The 25434-nt window shown below is 40.2% G+C and overlaps 4 protein-coding genes and 1 non-coding gene across 6 annotated transcripts; 3 read left to right on the top strand and 2 right to left on the bottom strand.

Moving 5' to 3' along the window:
• Positions 1 to 2243: 2243 nt before the first annotated feature.
• Positions 2244 to 6617, bottom strand: LOC118418841 (lactadherin-like). Of its 2 annotated transcripts, XM_035824902.1 has the most exons (8): positions 6190 to 6613; positions 5534 to 5844; positions 5212 to 5356; positions 4876 to 5064; positions 4368 to 4460; positions 3659 to 4012; positions 3242 to 3325; positions 2244 to 2725 (listed from the first exon to the last, which is right to left on the bottom strand). In XM_035824902.1, exons 1-6 carry the CDS (start codon positions 6290 to 6292, stop codon positions 3921 to 3923), a joined length of 933 nt encoding a protein of 310 aa, XP_035680795.1. In that variant the 5' UTR covers positions 6293 to 6613; the 3' UTR covers positions 2244 to 2725; positions 3242 to 3325; positions 3659 to 3920. The 2 variants fall into 2 exon arrangements, with proteins under 2 accessions (XP_035680795.1, XP_035680796.1); XM_035824903.1 differs by lacking the exon at positions 4876 to 5064 and having other exon boundaries at positions 6190 to 6617.
• A 209-nt stretch (positions 6618 to 6826) lies between these two features.
• Positions 6827 to 6900, top strand: Trnai-gau. Its single transcript has one exon. It is a non-coding gene; the product is annotated as a tRNA-Ile (tRNA).
• A 1912-nt stretch (positions 6901 to 8812) lies between these two features.
• On the top strand, positions 8813 to 14807 carry LOC118419131 (fibroblast growth factor 1-like). Its single transcript, XM_035825438.1, has 3 exons — positions 8813 to 9530; positions 11873 to 11976; positions 14012 to 14807. The coding sequence occupies exons 1-3, from the start codon at positions 9335 to 9337 to the stop codon at positions 14201 to 14203; spliced, it is 492 nt and encodes a 163-aa protein (XP_035681331.1). The 5' UTR covers positions 8813 to 9334; the 3' UTR covers positions 14204 to 14807.
• On the bottom strand, positions 14337 to 20048 carry LOC118419129 (sterol-4-alpha-carboxylate 3-dehydrogenase, decarboxylating-like). Its single transcript, XM_035825435.1, has 7 exons — positions 19898 to 20048; positions 19154 to 19312; positions 18295 to 18441; positions 17992 to 18120; positions 17331 to 17473; positions 16457 to 16559; positions 14337 to 15924 (listed from the first exon to the last, which is right to left on the bottom strand). Exons 1-7 carry the CDS (start codon positions 19991 to 19993, stop codon positions 15592 to 15594), a joined length of 1110 nt encoding a protein of 369 aa, XP_035681328.1. The 5' UTR covers positions 19994 to 20048; the 3' UTR covers positions 14337 to 15591.
• On the top strand, positions 20035 to 24646 carry LOC118419130 (caltractin). The gene is made up of 6 exons (XM_035825437.1): positions 20035 to 20112; positions 21139 to 21294; positions 21626 to 21707; positions 22084 to 22130; positions 22531 to 22668; positions 23173 to 24646. Exons 1-6 carry the CDS (start codon positions 20110 to 20112, stop codon positions 23260 to 23262), a joined length of 516 nt encoding a protein of 171 aa, XP_035681330.1. The 5' UTR covers positions 20035 to 20109; the 3' UTR covers positions 23263 to 24646.
• The last annotated feature ends 788 nt before the right edge of the window (positions 24647 to 25434 follow it).

Here is a 25434-nt window from a genome sequence, read left to right as displayed (position 1 = left end):
CTGCACCGAACTTAGTGGCTTATTCTAACAGTGCCGCACATATTTCAACAGTGTCACAAAACATGGCGATTTGGGCACCCTAGCAGTATATTCGTGCACTGCAGCATTACAGGCCGACAACCCCTGACAGCAAGTCTGCATGGCTAGGTCAATGACCTCAATCTCACGGTGAGACATCGATACGGGTTGGCTAGAATTTGCTGAGCATTAACTGTTATAGCATGTGATAAGCCCATGGTTTTTCCTTCTGCGTCAGATGTTGGCTTCAAATAGTATGTTTTACAGCAAATGTAAGTCAACTAAGCAAGGTTACATTTCCAAACTGTACATGTATGATGTTAAAGAAAATACAAGACGCAAAACGTAAAAAAAATGAACAGCCAACATATAGCACCACATAGCTATTCCTATACTTCAAAGTACTTCAAAGTACTACGAGGACGTGTATAAACAAACCAAATTCGAAATCCACGCAATGCATTCAGAACGTTACAACATTTTGTCTAGAGTAAGTTTGACTATTTGACTACAATGCACGTTGTAACTTAATGATAACTGTTAAAAGCTTCAAAATAGTGTGATACTTCAAACAAATAAACAATGCTACACTCACCCCCTTCCGCAGTAGATGTAATCGTTAAACTCGCCATTACAGCAGCAATCAGCACTCCACACACGGACAGCCGTTCCATGGTCTCTCTTACAAAATGCAAGAATGAGCCGAAAAGTTTTCCCAAGGTCTGGACTGTTTTCCAAAGTTTTGTCGGTGAGTTAGCCGGTTGTACACAGGAAATGATTGGACGGAATCTTGTAGTTCTTTAAGTGCCAGAACGGAAGACCGACGCGAGACCACATGACCTGTGTTCAGTGGTACATCCTGCAGCTGGTGGGTGTAAGGAATGACCTAAACCTGCTCTGTTTGTGGGTAAACACACCAGCCCATACAAGCACGGCATTTGATACAGTCATAACATTGACTGAGAGCTAAGAATGCACTGTCCATTCCGATATTTTGTGTTGTAAAATGGTTGAATTCTTTAATGATGTTTCCACTGGCAATGATCTGACCTTTTTCGTGCAAACCTTCATCAACGAAATGTACCTTAAATTGTGTAAAGGCCATTATTCTCTTTGTGAAATATGATATACAGAGGTTTATATTCAGAAGAACAATGGCTCAATCCCCTTTTAAAAACTAGAAGCTACGGACAATAGCTGTGACCCCCTACCATATAGACGTTCTACATTGTTCATTCCAAAGAACAATAAACGACGGCACCACACCCCTAGAAAAACCTTACTTTTAATACTAATAAACACATTGCAATCATTCCAACATGTCTGCCTGAGCGCTAAAACTTAGCAACTCAAAAAGACTACTTCTAGAAAACTCAATATTCGTCCAATTTCTTTTACTTACAAAAAATCTGTCAGTGAAGGACGACAACGACCAACGCTCTTAAGCGAGTCTTTCTGGTCAGAGAGGCCCCTTCCCAAATATTAAGGCTTTTACGCATACCGCTGGCATATATTACAACATCTACACAGGCAACAAAATGACCGTTCAACACCTCTGATAATAGTGACCGTGTAGTAATGTACAAATCTACAGAGAGTCTTTAATTACAGAAATGTCAGATACGCAACGCAACACAGATAGCTTGAGAGTTCCCATTTAGCCACTAGATCCAAACTAATGACCAAATTTCCGCCGTGACCTCCACACCTCACCACTTACAGTGTTTACGGTTATATCAACACTGTTTAAACACAGAGGAGGGGGTTTTGAGTTTCGTGTTTATCGTTAGGCGCAGCTGGTGCGGTTTGCCGTCTGAGAGGCTTCCTGCAATGCCTACAAGAACGAGTGAGAGTGCCAAAGGTATACTGAATACTTGAGCCTGGCTATTTGTGAAGCATCGGTAAATCGCCTAGCTTTAAGCATAACACATCGGTTTGGGCCAATAAGACCAAGCTTTTTGTAATCTGTAAGAACACTGACTGACAATTGTTCCAAATGCATCGCTTTCCTGAAATGTGACGTCAAGAGGGGGTCAAAGATGGTTGGAAGTCGGTACCGACCCCCGTCGATCTCTGCTCGTATTGTTGAAAACATAACACACAGACTTTATTTATCGTGAAGCTTGGTTTACAAACTCTTCATGAGGACAGAAAAAATGATAAAATATGTCACAATCAACAACTGCTCGTAGTATAGATTCATAGCCAAGTAACAGTGAATTGAATAGACTTAAAAGTATATTGTATAGGCTTCGTCGATATCATCACGCAATTGCGTCACCATTATAAGGGTATACATACAAAAACTATATTTCATTGAGAAATTATAAAAAACAACGTGTCACTGAACATTTTTGATTGCATAAAATGGTATTTGTTACGTTTATTAAAAATATTGCATTGCTATCTTTATTGCTTAAGCTATGCTAGCTAGTGTTTTGGGATTTTTGAATCATCTTAACGAAATGATCATCAATATGAAACATAAACAGACATGTAACGTTATATAACTATATTCCACATAGCTAACCAATGCAACAAGCGTGTCCAGACAGTTAAGATTCAGTTTAAGACCATGTTTCATTCGTAAATGATGTTATCGACCATGCCTGCGTCATCAGCACCCCGAGATTTCTTATTGACGGCTGTATAAAGAGCTGCAGCTCCCTCGTTGGTCGGTAGGAGCGTGACGTTTGTTGAATCCTCACTGTTCATGTGGAAAAAACCCATAAGTTTAATTAGATAGTATTCACCATTCTCTAGGCTAGAACACAGACAAGAAAATTCATGTAACTGTAAAGTAAACTGGTCGATGTGTGAAACATAGCACTGTACATTGTGTAAAGCCCCTGTCACACATTCAGGACCTTCCCACGACTATGCCCCGACCACTCCCTAAGTGATGTCGTTGCTGGGAGGGAGAAGCCTGGAATCCATCCTATTCTAGATGCTGCAGCTGACACCTTTGATAGCACAATTAGTACAATCAAAATACTAGCATGGCCTTCCCGACTTCGACCTCGACAGGCGACGTTTTACTAATTCATGTAGGCAACTTTGCTGACCAAAGCCCAACCACAGATCGCCAGATTACCTTAAGCTTGCTTACAATTAACTAACTGCAAAACAGAGAGAAGTTCTGGGGGCCATGGTTGCCACTCTATGACAGGTGCTCTATCGCAGAGTCTATAGTAACGCATCTAAAGCAACTTAAAGTACCTACCTTGTCCTGTCAACCGACTCATACAAATCATTGCGTACGAAACTGTATTGCTCTGGGTGCTCCCCCATGCGAGGCTCTGTCGCTCTGCAGCAAAGAAAGAAAAACTGTCAAAGCTACAATTTCTAATTCTAATTGTTTGGAGATTAAAACAAACGTGTGTGCTGTGATAATCTGAGGTCTGTCCGTCTGTCTATATGTCTATATGTATGTCTGTCTGTCTATATGTATGTCTGTCTGTCTATATGTCTGTCTGTCTGTCTGCCTGTCTGCCTGGGACTCTTTTTGGTCCCCTAATTCAAAGACATTTTTAAAAAGTTTTTTTAAAACATGGTTGCGAAATTTAAGAAAAGACGAGTTAGAAACCATGCACGGTTGCCTAGCAGTACATGTTCTTTATAATAGTAATTGTACACCCACCCTGTGTTGTCAGCCGACTCGTACAGATCGTTGCGCACGAAGTCGACTTCTTCCGCACGTTCCTCCGTGCGAACTGAAGGGCTCTGCAGATCCTCCAATTTGACGGTATCCGATCTACCTCGACGTTTCTTTCTAAATGATAGAATTAAAACATAAATCAGCTTAAACTTCCCGATTACATCGTGGCCTGCTACCAAACCGAAATCGAATCAACCAAAACGAATCCTTACATGTAGGCAAAACAGGAAAGTTCAGACATTACTTACCTGCACACAATGGCTGTTACAATGATGAAAATAAGAAGGAGTAGACCCCCTGCAGCGCCAGCAGCTATGGGAATAGTACTGGAAGAAACTGTTTGGGGAATGAAATGATCAGAATCAGGATTTATATAAACTCAAAACTACAATTTCCTCCAATCTTACATCCCAGAAGAACGAATCAGACTTACAGATCCATCGTTCAAAACACTAGTACTTTAAAGTGACAATAAACAGAGAGAAGAGAGACAGAGAGATAAGGGAAAAGAACTGTACAAAATTCGAAAATGAGAGGCAAACTTTGCTTTACTAAAGGACCGGGACCAATAGCTACGTCTTTGTTTGTTACAACTTCTTCGTATCTCAAAAGAATTCTCGTTAAATTAAGATACTGTCTAAATTCTACTAGCTATTCTTTTTAATTACCATATACGAGTATACGTCCATACCTGCTGAACTGTTGCCCGTCGACTCTGTACTACTCGTGACAGCTGATACCGTGGTTACAGGTGATATTGTAGGTGACCTTGTAGTTGGGATTTCTACAAATGTAGCGAGGAAATTAAAAGTAAATATATATCTCTACATGTTTGACGTTAATGGAACAGTAATGTGTTCACAAATTAGGAAAAGGAATACCAAAACGTACAAAGTTTGCGAGTTGCTCAAGTTTATATGTTTGTAACCATGAAGGGTGAAGTTTGATTTGACAAAGGGAGGCATAACGGAACGATATCACTTTGATATGCCACATAACATACTATAGAGTCAACTGAATTACTAATCCCCAATGCCAAGTGATTTCTATAATAATCCATAAGGAAATGTTCACGGAATCTAAGAGAAGAATTACAACTATGGTATAGTTAACTGACACTTTCTGGTACAATGTATCTCAGCTGCTGTATCGTATTTCTTTATTGAAATTTATCCTTCATCGTTATTCTCCCGACTTACTGGTACAGTCTGGGGCGCCATTGGTCCAGTACCAGCTTCCGTTGATACTACAGAGTAAATCGTACTTTGAGAGGGGCGAAGTAAAGCCAGCAGCACATTCGTATGTTCTCCATTCTCCGTAGGAGTACCCAGAATGGTTAGTAATAACCACGGCGTGTGAGATTGAAGGAGGCTCGCCACAGGTTATGTCTGCGATGGACAAGAAAAAAAGCCCGTGTTTGTTAGGCTAGAAAAAAAGGGGAAAACAGATGGTAGACAGGTAGAGTAGTGACAGGTGGTTTTATTGAAGAAAGCCTATGGATATGCTCAAATGGTTATAAAAACAGGTGTTCACACCTGACAAGTCGCATCCAAGTAGTTCCACTCTCAGAGCAATCCCGGTGTGCCACGTCTGCGGGAGGAATCTGATGGCTGATGCAACAATGGGCGTCGTGAAGGTGTTGACCTTTATCTGATCCGCAGCCCTGCTCCCTTCAAATATCTGTATAAGACAGTAAGACAGTGAAAAGGAGGGATTAAAAATAGAAGAGTATTGAAGAATATAACGTACAAAAAAACCAACATGTATAAGGAAAACTAACACTATGCATTGTACATTATAACATTTTTGAAACACTCATACAGCAGCAATACAAGTAAGCCTGTTCATTATTCTCACCTTTCCTTGAAAAGCCTCTTGCCAGCGGAACCCGGTGTCAACTCTGTAATTCAACTTGAATGACTTGACGTAGTAGGAATCACCCGAATGGTGGTGTCCTTGTGTTTGTACCCCGCTAATCGCAATCTGCTGTCTAAGATCAACCTGAAGCCATTGATTTGTGTCGTATGAAGAGGGATACCAGGCGTACTGATTGCCTATTCTTGCATAAGATGGTTTCCATGGTCCGAGGGTCGACGTGAACGTTGTTGAAGCACTTATCTGCTCGTTCCTTATGTCACCATTTTTCATTCCAAGTTCTCTTCCGCATGCTGAAACAAAACAGACAACATGCATGATATTCTGTTTGCTGTGAATCCACTATTGCATAGGCACTCCACGAGTTCTCAAAAGTTGTAAACACGATCTTCCAACTTAAGTGCCATGGGAACGTCCATCAATCCGTCCACTTCACCGCATTTCAGTGTCCACCGAGGCGGGTCGTATTGAATACCCACCAGTTGACCAGATCAAAAATTTCACACACATCCTTACGATCAAAATATTTGGATAATGTGACCGAAGAGAGCAGCTAAATGCAATTATGAGACTAGTATTGAGTCTAGTACACGTCAGGAAGATTGAAATACGTCTTCGTCGTATAATCGTATACTCACTTGCATTTGCACGCACTCCGGTTGAGGCATTCGTAGCCATGATGAAAACCACTAGGTAGCCTATGATGTCTATATAACCACGTAATTGACTTGTAGACGGCATCGAGAGTGTTAAATCTTTGTCAAAGACGCGACGATGTAAGCCCTTTACACCGAGAACATCCACGAAACAAACCCGGAAGTAACTCCTCAAACGGTACGCGGTGGTTTCGAGGGAGGAAGTCGCTCGCCCACGCTTTGGTGTGTCATAACAACTTGAGGAATGACGGGTAAACTAAGGAAATCCACAATTTACAACAAGCAACATTTTCTTCGCAACTTATGCAATTCTGACTGGTATCTGAACGCTAGAAATCAACTTATAACGAAGTCTACCTGCGGTGTGGAATGCTTTTGTTGGAAAGGACAATGCAGTTTCGGTCTATTTCGGAAGGCGGCGCACTTAAAGTAGGTCATTCTTCAGGGCTTGCGGTACTCGCCAGGATTTTTCCTTGCATCAAATCTGATTCTTTATTAGATATGTATGGTTAAGTGAAAAGTAACGCCCTGCCTTATTCAATATTGGCTCGTATTACTGTTACGCAATCGTGAGAACGATTGTATAATTCTGCAAAAATGTACCGCGGTGGCATCCACTGGCCGGTTAGCTCAGTTGGTTAGAGCGTCGTGCTGATAACGCGAAGGTCGCGGGTTCGACCCCCGTGCTGGCCAACTCAATTTTTTTTCGCCGAAAAACTTTTAATCTACACAGAAAGGTCCTTTCAGACGAGAAAACACCATCTTTCCTTCATGTTTTTCTTTTTAGACTTACCATGTCATATGTAAATCTTACGATGACCTATTTCAATTGTGTATGATAAACTGAACAGTATAACAACACAAGTAGAGAGAGACCTTGGTAGAGTAGAATACTTGTAATATTTGGTCGGTATGATCTCCACAAAGTTAATGAGGTGTATTGAAAATGTCTTTACTCGCTATAGGAAACTATTGCAGAAAAGATATATACTAACTTTGCAAGAGCGAATACCGGTTAGATATACATGTGTGTATATATAGAATATATATATAGAACCTATGTGTCATAATGTTGGCTCTTGAGGTGCAGCGCATTTAAGAAGGTATGGGGTGTCTGACAGCGCACCAAAGAGACCCTTAACAACACGCACGCGGCGAATCTGTGAACTCCGCTTAACCTGACAACGGGATGTCAACACTTCAAAGTGAGAGCTAAAAGTGCAACAGGTCCCAACAAGGGGGCTTCCATGGGGCTTTCCGAACTGCAACCGAAAACTTCCTTCGCGGGGTTACGTGGCACTTGTAGTGTAAATATTTACCAGGGGGGGGGGTTCGTTTGAAGTTCAAGGCTAGAATGTTTTATCGGTATGAAGACAAGGAAGATAAATATCCTGAGGACCAAGTATTTAGAAAAACAGGGAAAGAAGTCTTTGTACTTCATACAAGACATGATCTGTGTCGTGAAATATGATAATAATTGGCATATGTTGATGATCAATGGAGGATGTTCTTACTATTAAGATAAGTTATTGATATGATGTCATTTTAAATTGGTTTTCTACATAAAGTTGTTGTTGCATGACGTAATTGAGTCGATGTATTATGACCCCAGATTGCAATGTGTACGAAGCCCGGGTGTTTTAAGGCGCCAAAAGCAACTTGTCATCTACGAGGTGCAAATGTACCAATATCGGCCTTTTAAACAAACATAATCAGAAATATGATATGTATATAGTTCGTCTATGAAAACCTTATACATTCAGGTAAAATAATATATCAGTATACGATACCTAGATAATCACTCTACAGGTTCATTCGCTAATGAAAGAAAGTGAATTATATCTGAAACACCTGACACCTTGGAGAACCCGTAATTGTTGGAATCATTTGAATCAGCGATGTACACAATACAACAATACTACGCACTGGGTACTCTGTAAAAACATATATTGAGTAGATAGGTACTAAGTAGGAACATACTGACCATGATATCCGACTAACGCTAGATCTACATTTCTTTTATTCTTCGGGCAATTTTTTCCATGATCCAGTGGGCTTACTGATACTAGCACTTGATAGTAATTTGAGAGTAAGCAAGAATTGGCCTGTATAATGCCATAAGTAGCGGGCGTTCCAACATGTATAACAGACTAGCCTAACGGAAGAGCGCACCCATGGCCAGACGCCTTAGCGAACTCTCCCCTATGTAGAATGTAGTTTTGGCCACAGCAAACAAATTATATGAATGACATCCACACGCGCATTTAAGTTGCCTAATGTTGAACTAGGAGGCTACAAACACGAGAAAATTCGTTCCCTTTCGGCGATATGCTTTGAGTGAAGTAGTTAAAGTGACACTAGTTTGGTAGTGTTGATCATGATTGTAGTTGTAGTGATATGTTAAAGCTGCCAAATTAGTGTCACCTTCTGCGCATGCACTTTAAGCATAAAAGACTTGTTGGCTATCATACCATGTTTTGCTGAGATCGTTACGTTTATAGTCTCTATTGTGAAAATTTAGTCTTGTTTTTTGGCCCTTTTGTCTATTTCCTTTCACGCATCAGATTAGTAGTCTGCGCATGATGTCATACATAAACTTAACTTGCGTGTCCACTTATAGAGCGACGACTCGGAAACCGCAGTGGGCGGCAGTTATACTGCGTGGCGGACTCACAACAAAACCATCCAGGGATTTAATCACTCGCGGTTTCCGATAAGCCCCTGTGTTCGCGAACTCGCCTGACGTGACCTGTCTGTGTTCTCTCTGATATGGATTGACAGTGTTCTATATTGGTAGGTTGTACTAGCAGTGGGTAGCTGGAGTCGCTGACGCGCTTCCGCATTCAATGATTCTTGAAACGGCGACCGGGATATAAGACAAGACGTCAACCTGCTAGTGAGACTTGAAGTAGGACACAGAGAGGGTGTACTACTAGTACGTGAAGGACGGAACGAGCGTGAACTCGTGAGTTGAAAACTCTGTCTTGGAAGGATTTTAGCACTGGTATATATCATATGTTCTAGTGTTGGAACGTGGCCGTTGTACCGTTTGTAATTGAAACGCAGCGTCAATCAACGCAATCTTCAAACCGAACCGAACATAAACATTCCCCCGAGCGGCATCACGATGAGCGAGGTACCGACCATAGTGGACGAGATGGGGAACGTGTACGATGTGCTGCTCGGCAAGGACCCCGAGTCCAACCTGGGCTTCGGCAAGTACAAGGACAAGAAACAACTGTACTGCAGAAACAAGGGGTACCACGTACAGATCCTGCCGGACGGGAGAATAACGGGTACCAAGGAAAACAACGACCCGTACGGTTAGTAACATACATGCACTTATATCCTGTATATGTTTAGCCGTATACTCAAACAACAAGGGTGGTGTATACTGTCCAAATGTGTGTCAATACTGTAGTCTTGCCTTAAACGATAGGTTGACCTCAAGGGAGTCGAGACTCTATTCTTGATAAGACCGCCATATATCATTTTTCTGATGTAGCGGATGGTTTTGATTGCCATCGGTCAACTCTACTACAACAGATATAGTTCGTATATCTCCGATCGTGACTGCTCGGGAATTGTTTGAATAACTCCCATATGGTCTACCCTTAAGGGAGATATAACAAGAAATTGGTCAGTGAGGGTACAATTAAGTAAAAATAACAATCATCAGCTGTCGTGTTGAGCCGTTATGCGTGCCCTGAAACATCATAATTACGGAGCCAAGCTGTTACAATGTGACAAGTTGACAAGCCTTGTGTGTGCCTCATACTAATCTCCAAGCAGACGTAATGGTCAGGCTCAGTCTCAATGTTTTACGCCTGTTTAGTTTGTCTTTTTGTAGTGAACGGTCCTTTTTGGGAGGAGTAAAAATAACTGAGATGCACTGGCAAAAAGCCGCACTAAATGCCACAGGAAAAACACACACACGTAAAACACTAATCCTTACATCTCCTTGGAGATTCCCCTCCCCTCCCCCTAACAAGGCTTCCGTGCTATGCGCTGAAGAGGGTGCCATTCCTCCGCCTGGCCAACGCGGTCACACCACAGGTCATTCCGTGCTATATTTAATCATGGGCGGCCGCTTGTGGGTGCCGAGGTATTGACCTGACGAACAAACTCATTTGTCAATACAATTTCTACGGGTACGCAGTCTTAATATCCAAATTGACAGCCGCGTTACAGTAAGGACATTGTATAGAGTTAATAGAATATATATCAAGTCTATACAATGTCCTTATTGTAACAGCAAGGACATTGTATACATTTAATTTGATATATATCAACTGTATAAAATGTCCTTATTGTAACAGGAAGGACATTGTATAGAGTCAACAATATATTAACTCTATACAATGTCCTTATTGTAACAGCAAAGGCATTGTATAGAGTTAGTTTAATATATTTCAACTCTATAAAATGTCCTTGCTGTAACACGACTGTCAATTTGGATATTAAGACCGTTGGTTCTTCTTTACGTCTCAAAAGTCTTGTATATTTGTGAGCTTGCAGAAAATTAAATCTATAAACCGGTTCATTAACTGTTAGAGGCGCGTCGGTAATTTATTACGCAATTGAAGCACCACAAAACTTGATGGGGTTTGTCCATCGTTAAGCTAACGAGACTTATTTCATATGGCAGTCACTCAGTCAACTGTCAAAAGAAGGGCTACAATTTTTACAAGTTTGGCTCTAGCTAGTGTAGTTTAGCGTAGTGGGCCACTGCGCTAAAATGTGTTACCACTACGCTAACAATGTCTAATCAATGTCTGAACAATGCAAAATGATGACATGCCGTTCAAAACTGACTTAACGTTTAAATCTACATTGTCAAAATCTCACCGTGGAGGGGCCAAGACCACACCAATCTTCTGATTGGTCGCTTCACTATCATGCCATTCCCACTACGCTAAAATGAAATCCTGGCTAGAACCCTGAATTGGTAAAAAAAAGTCATGAAGTGCTTTAGAGCAATATAGCTAATACCATTGGCGCATGGCTGCATTGTTTACATTATGTCAGAATTCAGCAAATAAGTCATTCGTGTTGAACATGACTAGTAGCAATGACAAAATGATAACGTACAGAAATAGACGATGAACAATGTGTGGCCTAGTGTGTCGTATCTATGGTAAAAATCTTCATATTGAATTACGTCAAGAATTTAGGAAATATGTCATTCTTCATAATAAAGATTCCTAATACACAACAACAATTGGTACCGATCAAAACAAAATCATCATTCGAAGTGTTGTGAATTGAGGTGAAGCTACGTTCATACCTTTTACAGCCTTTACCGTTTCGGTGACCTTGTGACCGAGTTAAAGAACATGTTGTGACAGTTTTAGTGGATATTGTTTACAATGTAATCAACTGATGTCATTTTACCCTGTCTCCACTATTGACGTAACTTTGCATGCCATTTGTATAATACAGATCATTTCAGATGATAATCTTAATTTCTTCTGTTACACCTATTGATATATTTCGCCACAACTTACATTTTGCTTTTTGTTTTACGTTTATGTTTTTGCATATACGTAATGTATAGCGGTGGCGCTGATATAAGTTTGTCAACTTGAGTGCGCCACCAATACGTCTGTCATGTTTTGTCTGATATTAAACAAAAACAAACAAAAACTTTGTATTCCCCATGCAGCTATGCTGGAGATCTTCTCTCCGGAGCCGGGAGTGGTGACCATACGGGGGGTGGAGGCCGACAGATTCCTGGCCATAAACGAGTCAGGGCGCCTGTACTCATCGGTGTGTACTTTCCAAATGTTTCTTTCACTCGTTATCATTATGTTCATTGCCAAACCCTTCCGTAGGGAGCGGTACTAGTGTAACATTTGTGTATACATGTACTAGTACACCCTTCCGAAGTACAGCAGTATTTGGATGACTAACATGAACTTTTCGTCTTTTCACTGCACTGTACGAACTCAGAAATTTAAGCATGGTTAATGACATTCGTATTCGTAAATGAGACTTAAACATTTGTATGATCGTTACATTCAAGTAGAGGTGAAGGTCATAGCTGAAACGTCATCTTTACAGCAGCTTACGAACAACGCATCTTTCACGTTTTCGTGCCATGCGTAGAATAGAACCACATCATAGTGCTTCACATGTGTCTACATCGAATCCACCAGTGTATTTCACCAACGCACAATTAGGAATGTCTAATACTATTCAGGGTGTGGGACACTTAGTGCGACATCAAAGAGATGTGTAGGTGAAATCGTTGTACTTTCTATTACAATGTCGAAGTGAAAGAAGTAGTGTTTTGGAAAATGCAAGCTAGGAGGACCCTCCACCCACACGCCACTTACTCCGGATCCATCCCCCAGTACACCTACATATGACATGTTAGCGTGGAGCCAGACGTCGGGAAAACACCCTGCATGTCCGCGGTGGCCGTGCCAGTGTACACAGTGATAGCATACCAGTGTGTGTGTGAAGCTGGTACAAATAGCCGCTGATGAATGGTGTAGGGGAGGTTCTCTTTACTTTGGCCCACTCAGGTCCTGCACTGCGTCTCCTGCTATATATTTTCTCAGCGATAATTGTAACAAACGGAATCAAGCCCTGCGTCCATATGGCCTTTACTGGCAAGTTTCCAAATCGCTGAGATGAAATGACAATGTCAAAGCCTGTGATTGCACTATGGTGTGAGGCATAGTCAAACACACGCAGTACCCTTTTACCTCATGAGATCTTTGCCCGAAGTTTTACCCACCCACGCGATGTCGGAAACTGGGTCAGAGAAGTGCGTCAGATGGCGTTCTTGTCACTTACGTGTACCATTGAATTCGACTGGTGACTTAGCTTTGGTACATGTTTGACAGGGATTTCTAACAAAGGAATACTGTCAAACCTGCCCAAGACGACCACCCGGGGGACCGCTAAAAAGCGGTCGATTTGGACAGGTGGTCGCTAAGAAGAGTATCGACTCAAAACATGCCCGATGCAAAGTATAAATGGTTTCCGTTGTGTTTAGTGGCAAATAGCAAGCACACTGCACGCACACAAAGAAGTGAAGTCTTTAATGTCAAATACAACACGCACACTGTAAACTGTAAATTTAACCCCCAAAATCCGACACAAACTGGCCGATTTCGGCACAAAATCGCGCTAGTTATCATACAAAATCGATGAAAACCTCAATTTTAAAAATAATGCGGTCGTTATGGGTCTCAATTTGGGCCGGTCGCGTTGGCCAGGTGGTCGTTGAGAAAAGGTCGCTTAATGCTTACGTCAATGGGAAAATAAATCGGGACCGAGAAAAAGCGGTCGAAATGGCCAGGTGGTCGCTGAGAAGAGGTGGTCGCTCGGGCAGGTTTGACTGTAGTTGTAAATGCAACCACCACACGGTGTAGAGGGTAATATTACCACAGGGAAGCGAGTTCGTCCCTAACGGTGGTACTGTTTTAAGGCTTTTTTTGTGTTCACACTTATAAATCAAGATTCTTTTGATGGGATTGTACGGCTTTTGGCATTTATCAAGGTCCAGACGAAATATGGCGATTTTGGTGCCCTGTCGATATTTTCAAGTACTGCAGCAATATCTCCAAGCAGAGGTTGGGTTGCAGAGATAGTAATGGTCGAGATTTTTTCTGTTTTGCTTCTACAGTAAAATCCCAACCACTATCTCGGCGACCCAACCTCTGGTTGGACAATAGCATTACCCTCATCTTAAAGGTACCTGATACTTGCCTAATGGTAGCCTGCATTAAACGTTGAATAAGAAAGTCGAGGCAGGTCGTTGTTCTTTAATCAATCTGTTCATTTTCCGCAGGATGTTTTAAACGAGGAGTGTTACTTCCTGGAGACGCTGGAGGCCAACAGGTACAACACATACAGATCACAGAAGTACGCCCAACAGAACTGGTACATGGGCATCACCAAGCGAGGGGAGCCCAAGCTGGCCTCACGGACCAGGAAAGGACAGAAGGCAGTCCAGTTCCTTCCAAGGGAAATCACTTCTTAAGTCTTCGTTGTAGCCCTAAAGATATGTGAGATTATTATATGGATTTCTATAGTTAGCAGAGTTTTTTTTGTGTCATTTGTGTCGATATATTCTATTAATATATAAAAATACATACAAGCTAGTCCATCATATGCAGAGTTGGTCATCTGTACTGTCTCATTGCATTGAAAGTATCAGACATGGAGTATTGAAGCCTATCCCACAGGGCAAATACATCTTGGTTATACGTACAAGACTATATATAAATTTATAGAATAACAGTGAAGTACTATATATTAGAGCCATAGATACTGCCAAACACGGCACATTTCCATATGAAGCCATAGGCGGTAGGCCATCGAGTTTTTGTTGAAATCAGTATTAGTTTGCTGTAATAAAAATCTGACTCCACGGAAAGATTCCCTAGAATCGTACACTTATTACACACACGGTGTACTCGGTCCACGGAAAGATTGCCGAGAATCGTACACTTACACACACTAGGTAGCCCATGATGAAGCCATACAGTGTATATGACTGATTTCAGATTCCTAGGGAATTACCTGTAACATATTCAATGCAATGCAGACAACATTGCAGAATAAAGCACAAAATGCAATAATTATATGTGCAGTGTGAATTTTTGTTTTGCATCTGAAAATTTCTGAAGCTAACTATGACATTATTGGCTACACCAATATTACACAATCAGGATAGAAATAAGATTTGAAAGTTTGAAATATTTGTAGTGTTTTATGTTCTCATGGCCACTTACCCTAACCTCATCACACCACAAACATGTTCTGTCTCATATTGCATAATTATGGTTGTTTCAACCACAGATGAACAATGCAAAATTATGTTGATTTTAAGTATAGTGAATCTACATTTTTAAAGGTGTTTCCTAATCATAAATACATGTACATGTTTATGTATTAGCTTACTGGTCATTGATACATTCATATATCTAAATGCAATGATAATATGTATTAAAACATATGCATATTAATTCCCATGATAACCTTCATATTCTATTGCACTTTGATTAGTTGTGCTCTGGTAGCACTACAATAGACTGATCCCATATCCCTGCCTATCTCTTTCAACACATTGAAATGCAAAATAAAAACATGACAATGCTAATATTTCTCATAAATTTAGCCACCTTCTCACTCTCTTAAATCGCTTATTTCCATTCCTATTGTTTACACTGATATTTGTGATGGGCAGTCAGGATCTATATATTTTAGTAGACTCTAATATCACAAACGCTAATCAATATTAGACATTTTAAGGATATATCAAATCAACAAGCAAATATTCACTTCATAGACTTCATACTATTCATTAAAAGAAAAGAAAGAATAAAGCAATGCCATGTCCTACAAAAACTTGTACCTGGTTTGGTTTTAGTTCTTATTTTCTAAATGAGCATAACCTTTCACAGTAAGCTTTATAGCATCATCTAGTGGCACAAGAGGCTTGTAACCAATCAACTGCTTGGCCCTCTGGCAGCTGTAATAGTGGTACGTCCCGGCCAGTGCCACCCTCATGGGGGTAAAGGTGGGTTTCAACTCCTTAATTGGCTTTAGGAGTATGCAGAGAAGCTGAAGGAATGCGGCTAGGTAGTATATAAGGAGGTAAGGAAGGCCCATCTTTGGGGAGGCATAATTGAGCCCTTCTAGGATACGAGACATGAAAGTCCAGAAGGGAATGGGTTCATCATTGGTGATGTGGAATGCCTGGAAATACAGAAAATAGGGTTTTAGAAAACTTTTGACACATTTTTGTGAACACTTTTTATAACATGCATGTGTAAGTTCTGATCATACATACATAGTTCTGATCAAAAACAAGAAATTGTGTGTATTTGGGCATCATCATTCAAGAAATAAAGCATGTATAATCCAAGGTCCCTGTATAAACTTAGCCTGACAATATCAAGCTTCTGCAAGCCCTTGGTCTTCCACTGTTCAGACCCCAAGGGCCAGAGATGAAGCCTAATCATCCAACAACAGCAAGAGATTGTGTAACACACCCTAGAATACATACTACAGACATATCATAGTTACTAAATCCAACCTCTAATACACATGCACCATATCAAAATGCAGGGAAAAATGCACAGCAATATGTCATGACAGTCAGCATACATGAAGCAAAAATGTGGACAAGTATCTGTAGTAACTCCAAGTGTATGTGTACAGAAAACAGTACATGTACAAGTTACCACAGCTATGTCTAGTTTTAGAGTTTGAAATACCATGATCCTACCTTGCCACATACAGGTGAGTCCTTGTGCAGGTGTTCAGCTGCCAGCAGGTGTCCATGTGCAACGTTTACCACATACGTGAAGTCAACAAGGTTCTCCCCATTTCTGCAAGGGAAATTTCAACTTTGCAATGTATGCTATAAATATATATAAAATAGTATAATGTACTCTGCTTTGGATCAAATGTTGATTTTTTCTTACACATATCAGTGACAAAAAAAAGGCATGCAAGGGTATGTGAGTTTCCCTGCATGTACAGAACTTGGATTTTTGTAGGCACAGTGCATATTGTATCCAGGCCACATGCCTCCTTAAAGGCCCAAACTTGCACCCCATTCATCCATTAGATCTTTAACTTCATGGCATGATAAAAATCTACTCTTATAGGCTTGTAGTGACAGATGCAACAAAAAAAAATTGACGATATCTGCTCACAAACGTTAAGTAGGATGGAATGAAAACTAAAACTGGGGACAACCCAAGAACTAGTGCAGTGTAATATTACCCACAATACACATGCATTGTTTATTACCAAGGTAAAATGTAGGTAATAAACCTTTGAGAGGGAAAAAAAATCACGGGTATTAGTGGCAAGTGTGAAGATGTTGACACACTGGCAGCACCAAATCCGTAGGTGTTTTTGGCACCTTTAGACAGATTTGCCGTGAGGCTTGGTGGGCGTCACTCCACCGTAACGGGGGCAGGGGCACGGCGAGTATCGAACTCAAGTCCTACTGATTCTGATTCCAATGCTCTAGCCGTTGCGCCACACAGACACTCCATAGGGATGTTGAAAGGGAACAGCGGATGCTAAACTAGATAGTAAGTGTGTGAGTGAGTGAAGCAAGACAAAGGTTGTGGAAGGTTGTACCTTACCCTATCATGAACTTCATCTTCCCTGCCCGTGCAGTGTTCACTAATATAGGAACCATCTGTCTGTCCCTTGGACCAAAGATTCCGTGGGGACGGATGGCGACAGTGAAGAAGTTCTCCTCTGGGCTGTTAGCTGCCAGGACCTCCTGTAAATACATGCACTGAGTTGGACATGCTTTTTCTTTATACATTGTATAAAATGATTAATAAAATTAATAATGGATCATGAGCTGGTTCACTGTTTGAACCGCACATATGCATGAGGCCAAAGCTGAGGGCCCCTGACTTGTACACAGTTCTTGTCTGGATGTGTTTTGTCTACATGTACATGTGTATGTTGAGGGGACCTTCAACTTTCATGTATATTTATTTTCCACAATGAATCATACTGCAAGTGAGCACTTATAACTATGAACTGGTTGTTTAATCTCAGTGACAAACAAAAAGACATTACTGTAAATGCATTTAAGTTCGTGGGGATTTAATTTTGCGGTAGCGGGAAAATGGACTTTTCGTGGTGGTTTTAATTTCGCGGTAGCACCATGCACGGTAGTATCTTACTGTTATGGAAAAATGATTGCGGTGGTTTTAAATTCGCGGTAAAGCGGCCGCCGCAAAAAACGCGAACATTAATCCAGCGCGAACATTTCTGCATTTACAGTACCTTCTCCTGGAGAACTTTAGTCTCGGTGTAATAGTCCATGGGCTTCTTAGCATAGGGCAGGTCTTCTGTTCCGTTCTTGATATCTGTTCCTTCGTACACAACACTGGCTGAACTGGTCAGAACAAGTTTCTGAAATACAACATGCCTAATTTCAAACGGGTTATTTGTAGCAACAGGAAATGACAGCATTTAGACAAAATTTGATAATTTTTTACTTTATCCGTCTTTCTCAAGGATCAATTTTTAATTTCAATTTTCAAACAGAAGGATCAATCTATATGCATGTTATTGCTGACATCTCACCTGCACACCAGCCTTCTTGCATGCGTTAATGATATTCTTTGTACCAACAAAGTTAACCCTGTAGAACAAGTCTTTATCATCAGAACTTGGAGGTGGAGAAGCACAATGGAACACAGTCTGCACATCACTGATTGCAGGGGCAAGATCCTGAAAAGAAAAAGATGAAACATTGTAATTGACATCATTAAAGTGTAGCTAGCTGTGTACCAGTACACTGTACCTGTAACTTCTTTGGATGGCAACTAGTACTCCTTATATTGTGCGAGTGAAGTTATTGCAACTAACAAAAATTTAAGGCCGTAAAAATTCCCTGCTGTGTGCTAATTGGCCTTGCGTCTGTGGGACACCATAGATAGTGGGAGGATACCCATTGTGGAAATGGTTTACCTCCATACCGTATGATATGGTGATACCCATGGCTTACCTCCATACCGTATAAACTACACGGCGATTTACATCATTCACCCGGATCTAGACTTGGCGCATCCCCGTCTTGTATTCAGCTAGGCGAAAAGGTATGTCACTCTGTAAGGAGCGGTATAACCCCAACGGTGCTGTAATGACCGTATAACTATGACTGACTTAAATATATGACGGTCTGCATGCTCTTTTCTGTAAGGCGTAGGCAGGCCTTTTTAATTTCTCGTAATTCGTAGGGAAGCTATTCTATTTTACGTAATTTTTAGTGGGATGAAGCATAAAGCGTTGGCAGCCTTCGTGAGTTGAACGTAAAGCATAGTCAGCCATCCCAAATTTAGCGTGAATCGTTGTCAGGACACCCCATGCAGACCCTCCCATTCATGAATGAAATATGATTGCTGTAATGTACATGAATCCATGCATGTCTGAGTATTGATACCTTTTCCTGACACAGGTCTCCAACAAAGAACTTCACCCTGTCATCTTCAAAGGTCTTCGCCATGTCGAACACGTTGACAGTGTACCCCTCCTCCAACAGCCGCTCTACTATGTACCGGCCCAGGAACCCACAGCCGCCAATCACCGTGCACTTCTTACCCTGCAAGAATCATGTAATTGTAACTGTGGGGTTTAAGCGCTGCCAAACTGACCACGCCAACGGCTCTAGAGCTTTGGTGTTGTGGATTGCACGTTGGATTGGTAATCTGTCGACCCGCGTTCGATCCCGGGTGTCGGCATGTTTGTTTCTTTCTGTTCTTACTCGCCCCTCTAAATGTCTACATAATAATAAATGCAATTTTACATCTTCAAAATTAGTACATGTAACGTTACATAAGTGCCTTTACTTACATAAATTTCTAACAAAATTGATAAATTCCTCGGGAATAAATGCATTCGTGAACTCTCACATTGGTGGAATTCTTTAGATATTTTCCTACCAACTCCGGTACTTCAACATTGAGTAAACACCGGTCTAGGCGTCGCCAAAAATTACATGAATCACTTCAAATGAATAAAAACTTGCCATATTTTTGACACTTTTTTGCTATCTACATACCTCCAGCTGGTGAAAATTTGCACACAATTAACAATAAAAGTATCAATTTTCAGTTAACATGAATAGATCTGTATTTCACACACGAAAACACATGAAATACAGAAATTTCCGTGCAAAATCCCTTACCTTCCTACTTCGTGTGGCCATTTTGAATGTGGTGTGACTAAAGATCAATGACATAGGTAATGTCAAACGACTCATCATTGGTCTATTTTCGATCATGCTTTGAACTATCGACCAATAGAAAAGCGGGTACTGCAAGGCTTTGGGTGTTAGACAAATTACCCAGAGTTCAGCGCGCGTGGCGGTCTCTTCGTTTCAGAGCAACCGCAAACAAAATGGTGGGTAAATTTTACTTTCGACATTTTCTCACGATTATTACAACTTCCTGAGTCTCACGATATACTTAAATGAATGAAAATGATAGCTGCGTGGAGTGGACACCGATTAAGGGATAGTAATTTACCCAGTAATATGCATCATCGACGAAAAAGTGTGTTAAAAGTCGACCGTATGTTTTGGTGGTTGTGTTTTCTTGTTTACTGTACATTTCGAAACCGAGTTGACAAATAACTTGTGCTCCTGTGATGGGAACCCTACATTTTCTCTAGGAATTGATCATTAGATATTTTGCAAAGGTGTAGAAAGGATGGGTTTGTGTATCATATGTTAAAATCAGACACATCATCTTTCGATTGATGGGTGATTTTTTAGGTGGGAGGGGGGGCACCTGACACCCCGTTGTCGGTTCCATGGTGATAAATTACTAGTACTGGTTTGATTTGAGACAGCAAATGTACCACTATGATAGGCAGATAGCTTTTTAAGTAACTTATAAGTAGGTGAAGTCTGCCATGTTAATCTTTTTAACCAGGCACAGAGCTACAGAAAGTGTCATACTTCCTGGTGGTCAGAGAAAGGGTTTCTACTAAGTAAATTACTTTATGTGGGTAAGGGGGTGAAGTTTGCCAAACTGCTTGACACATGTTAATCTGTGTAACTAACTTAGTAACCAGGCAAAGAGCTACAGAAGGTACCCACTTGTTTGTGGCTTTTGAAGAAGGGTTTCTGAGTAGAATTAATGGGAACCGTAAGGGGGCACAGTCTGCCATCTCTGATTGCCACATGTAAATCTCAGTAACTAGCCACAGAGCTACGAGAGGTCCCCACTCATTTGTGGTCAGTGTAATGGTTTCTAAGTAGTGTGGGTAAAGTCTGCCATCTCTATTTGACACATGTAAATCTGTGTAACTAGGCACAGAACTACAAGAGGTCCCCACTTGTTTGTGGCCAGAGGGTTTCTAAGTAGTGTGGGTAAGGGGGTGATGTCTGCCATCTCTGTTTGACACATGTTAATCTGTAACTAGGCACAGAGCTACAAGAGGTCGACACTCGGCGGAGGTCAGAGGAAGAAGCTGGGCCCGAAGCCTGAGCTGACGGAGGAACAGAAACAGGAGATCAGAGAGGCCTTCGACCTGTTCGATGCAGACGGATCCGGGACCATTGATGTCAAGGAACTTAAGGTATACTTACCTGTTACTTTTTTTGAAGTGTTGACAGTGATTTTCTTGCCACAGTGACCTCTCTACTGCAAAATCATGACACCATGAATATGCATTTCAATCATACAAGTGTATAGGCTGGCTACTATTACAGCTGTACTACAGAATTGTTGCACCACTGAATTTACGGTAGCTATTGTTTTCCCTTTCTTGAATGAAGATCTTGGTTCAAGATTAGATGTCACATAGGTAGAAAATTGACTTGTATGAATGTGTTGATTCTTAATAATCTTTTATGAGTTGACAATGCGTAGTGCTAAGATCTTGAAGAAGAATATTTCCCCTTCCTCAGGTTGCCATGAGAGCACTTGGATTTGAGCCCAAGAAGGAGGAAATAAAGAAGATGATTTCAGACATTGATAAGGATGGCTCAGGTTTGACTATTATATACTTAATGGAATTCATTTTTTCAGAGCGAATATATGTTCTGTACATATGTGATATTTCTTGACAAGAAAAGTGTACTGTCATTTCGTGCACATATCAGAATCACAAGGTTGACTCCCTATCACAATTGGCATTTCCACCAATCATACAACAGCAATGAGCAGTTCAGCCAATGAGAGAGTGGCTGCATGCCTGATAGTTTCATCTTTATCATCAGTTTATGCTATGATTTTGCATTTCTATGGCTTGAGGTGGCAATGGGATTGGTCATGGAATTGGTCTCTTGCTCATCTACAATGTCTTTGCCAAAAGTTGAAATCAATAATGTTACATTCTTAATTAATTTCCATCCTTTTATTTCAGGCACCATTGACTTCAATGACTTCCTCACAATGATGACACAGAAAATGGTATGTTTTTCTTCAACATGTTTGAAAATAACTGCCGCAATGGCAGTACTAGTATTAGACAAATGTAATTAGTTTGACACCATTTAGGGAATCATAGTAATGTAACTTGTAATCTAATGCTGCCTTTATTCTATATTTTAATTTTTATACCTATAATCTACAAGTGACTTTTCGATTGGGACTTGTTTGACCATATTTGTACCCCCAGGAAGCTTTGGAATGTTCCACTTTCACAGAGATTATTTTCAAAACCTACATGGTCAATTTGCACATTTACGTTGCCTCCTTGCCTCTTTCTTTGCTGGAAGAAACCCTTCACAAAGATTACCAATACCATATTTTTTGTCTTGTTTGTGAGCTTGGCACTTGGTTCAATCTTCAACTTTTTTTTTTCTCACAGAGTGAAAAAGACTCCAAGGAGGAGATCCTGAAAGCCTTCCGTCTCTTTGACGATGACGAGACAGGTAAAATCTCCTTCAAGAACCTGAAGAGAGTGGCCAAGGAGCTTGGAGAGAACCTTACAGATGAGGAGCTTCAGGTACAGTTATCTTGATAGCGTACCACTGCCATGAACCTTCCTATCTTCAAACCATTTTGCTGTTTCATCCAATTATTAATGTCAAATGTGCCCTCCATTTAACGCTCATGCCTGTTCCCTCATGACCTCAATGAAAAGCGGCTTGCAGGCCGATTTGAGTGTCCATGAATGAACAAACACAGCATATTGTACATGTACTAAGTGTATTTCAGTCTCAGTCGGTATTCTTCTCTGATAGAAAAATGAATGAAAAGAGGTTTGAGTTGGTTTTTGTACCTGTGTGAACATATGGTCCGTTTAAATGTCAGTCAATCACAGTGGTTGGCCTGTCACCAACCAATCACAGTGCATGATGTATAAACTATAATTCTATGATTTATAAGGGCACATCTTGAAAGACAATCTTTGTAGAGTGCTTTGTACTTGTTTTCATAGAATTACATGTGCTTCAGTATGATTATTTCCCTACTTTCTGAACTTAACGAACTCACCTTTTCCGCTCAGGAAATGATTGACGAGGCTGACAGGGACGGTGACGGAGAAATCAACGAGGAGGAATTCTTACGCATCATGAAGAAAACAAGCCTGTACTAGTCAACACATTCTTCAGAGATAATTCCAGAAATTGACTATGAACTCTTCCTTCACTGATTTTGCAGTTTTAGATTAGACATTGAGTATACAAACATTTAAGACGAAGTTGACAGTTTCCCTGTGTATTCGTTTCTTGTGAGCTATCTTAAGATGATACAGGTACGCAAAGAAGTTGTATGTTTTGAGTTATATGGGAGAGTATCTGTTTTGTGAGATGGTTCTGCTTATATGTGTACATGAACTCCATTTTAAGATTTATAGGTATTGCAGGCTTATGTATGTATATTATGCTGGTTTGCTTTTGTGGTGAAATGATATAAAACTTTTGTAAATTGATAGGTAGTTGAAGTATGTATGTGCCATTGGTCACTTGCACAAATAGGGCTGTGTACCTATTCATTTGTAGCTGTAAACCTGTTTGTTAGAGGTTCAGACCTTAACTTCAAGTGTACCCAAACAAACTGAAACACTAGTAGACACCGGTTGAATCCAGTCTTAATGACACTTTTGACAATTTAGCACTAGGAATTATGAAAAGTTGTAAATTCTATTGTTTCCATCTGAATAGCTAAAAACAAAGGTATGAAATAGTTTACCACTTATAAGACATTGTCTACATGTATGACTTCTAGGTCCGGACCTGTACCTAACCTGTCGTACTTGTACCTGAAAATTCACTAGATGCACAGCCCTATGCACAAAGACTTGCTGGAATAACACAGCCAAGTAACAGGCACCTTTGCTATGATTAACAACCGTCCATAGTCACTTGACATTATTATTGTAGGCAACAGAATCTTAGTAGTTAGCACTGATTGTAGTTTGTGTATGTTATTGTCTTGAATTTCCTGACTGCTTTTTTATAGCTTTTTCTGCATACAATAAACTATTGGTTCTGAGTGCTCCACATATGTTGTACCTGGGTCATACAATATTTCTCAATACATTCTTTTCATTTGACGTCATCTGCACCATGTTGGATTACAGTATGCCAGTAAATTGCAGGAAGGTGCCATTGCTTAAGCCAATTATCCGTTAATATGGACACCAGGGGATTCAAATTAGAATTAAAGTAATACAAATTAAAAATATGTGTGCTGCCCTTTTGCAATTAAGATTTTTTTTAATGCTAAATCAGTTGAAGTATTTGGTATAGGAGTGACTATATTTTTGTGTTAGGTGGCAAAGATCTAAGCATTGAAGTCAAGTAAGCATTGGATAGCACCATTTTTGGCAACGCCTTGGGCATTTACATTTTTATACCTATGTTCACTGCTGTATCCGACTGCATTTACAAATAATTATTTATTCATTCTCTGTTGCTGCCAAGGATGAATGTTATATAATATTATATACTCCTGAAAATAAAATTGAAGATTTCAAATTGTGGAAAGTAGTTGTAGTTGTATGTAAGCTTTTATTGAGATATTGTCATGAACAGTTTTTTTGTATAATAGTACTTAACATTTGTCAGGTCTGAGCTGTAGGTCAGATTATGATATTCAAATAATTAATGATATGTTAACTGTCGGTTAAAAGAAATTTTCTTATCATTGACAGCCATACCCACAAACGTACTTATTTGATATTCAAATGCTATCAATCACTTACACATAGATTTTAGTAGCTGCAGTTGTGGAGTTAATTTTGTTGTGATATATCTCATTTTTAAGGATGGCAATTGGTTAAAATATCAGAAAAGTTTAAAACACATTACATTCCATAACATGCTACATGACCCTATCACACAACCTTCTTGGTCCTTAATCATTTTAGGCACAGTTTTGCTGCATTTTTCTACATCATGCATCACAGTCTTAAAATCACACATTTGTTTTTATCAAAAGAGCAATCAAAATGTTGGTCAATGACTCAATGGCAAAAGTAGTACAACAATACAGACGAAGGAAAAAATTAGTTAAACCACAGTTATGCTCGTGTAAGAAGTGGCATGGTATAGGAAACTGCTTCGATCATGTACTTTTTATAGATATGTTTTCTTCATAATCATGAAATAGTTTATCAGACAATCCAATGTAACTTATCTCAATAGATGAATGAAAACCTAATCGAGCTCATAATAACAGTTTGCTACAAATACAGGACTGCTATTTGCTGAAAATTACTGATAGTTTAAAAGCTTAAACAGCAGAGTAGAGCAAACCAGCTAAA

The sequence above is a fragment of the Branchiostoma floridae genome, chromosome 7, assembly GCF_000003815.2.
Source record: "Branchiostoma floridae strain S238N-H82 chromosome 7, Bfl_VNyyK, whole genome shotgun sequence".
Taxonomy (NCBI): Eukaryota; Metazoa; Chordata; class Leptocardii; order Amphioxiformes; family Branchiostomatidae; genus Branchiostoma; species Branchiostoma floridae.
This window is presented reverse-complemented; position numbering and strand designations above follow the sequence as displayed.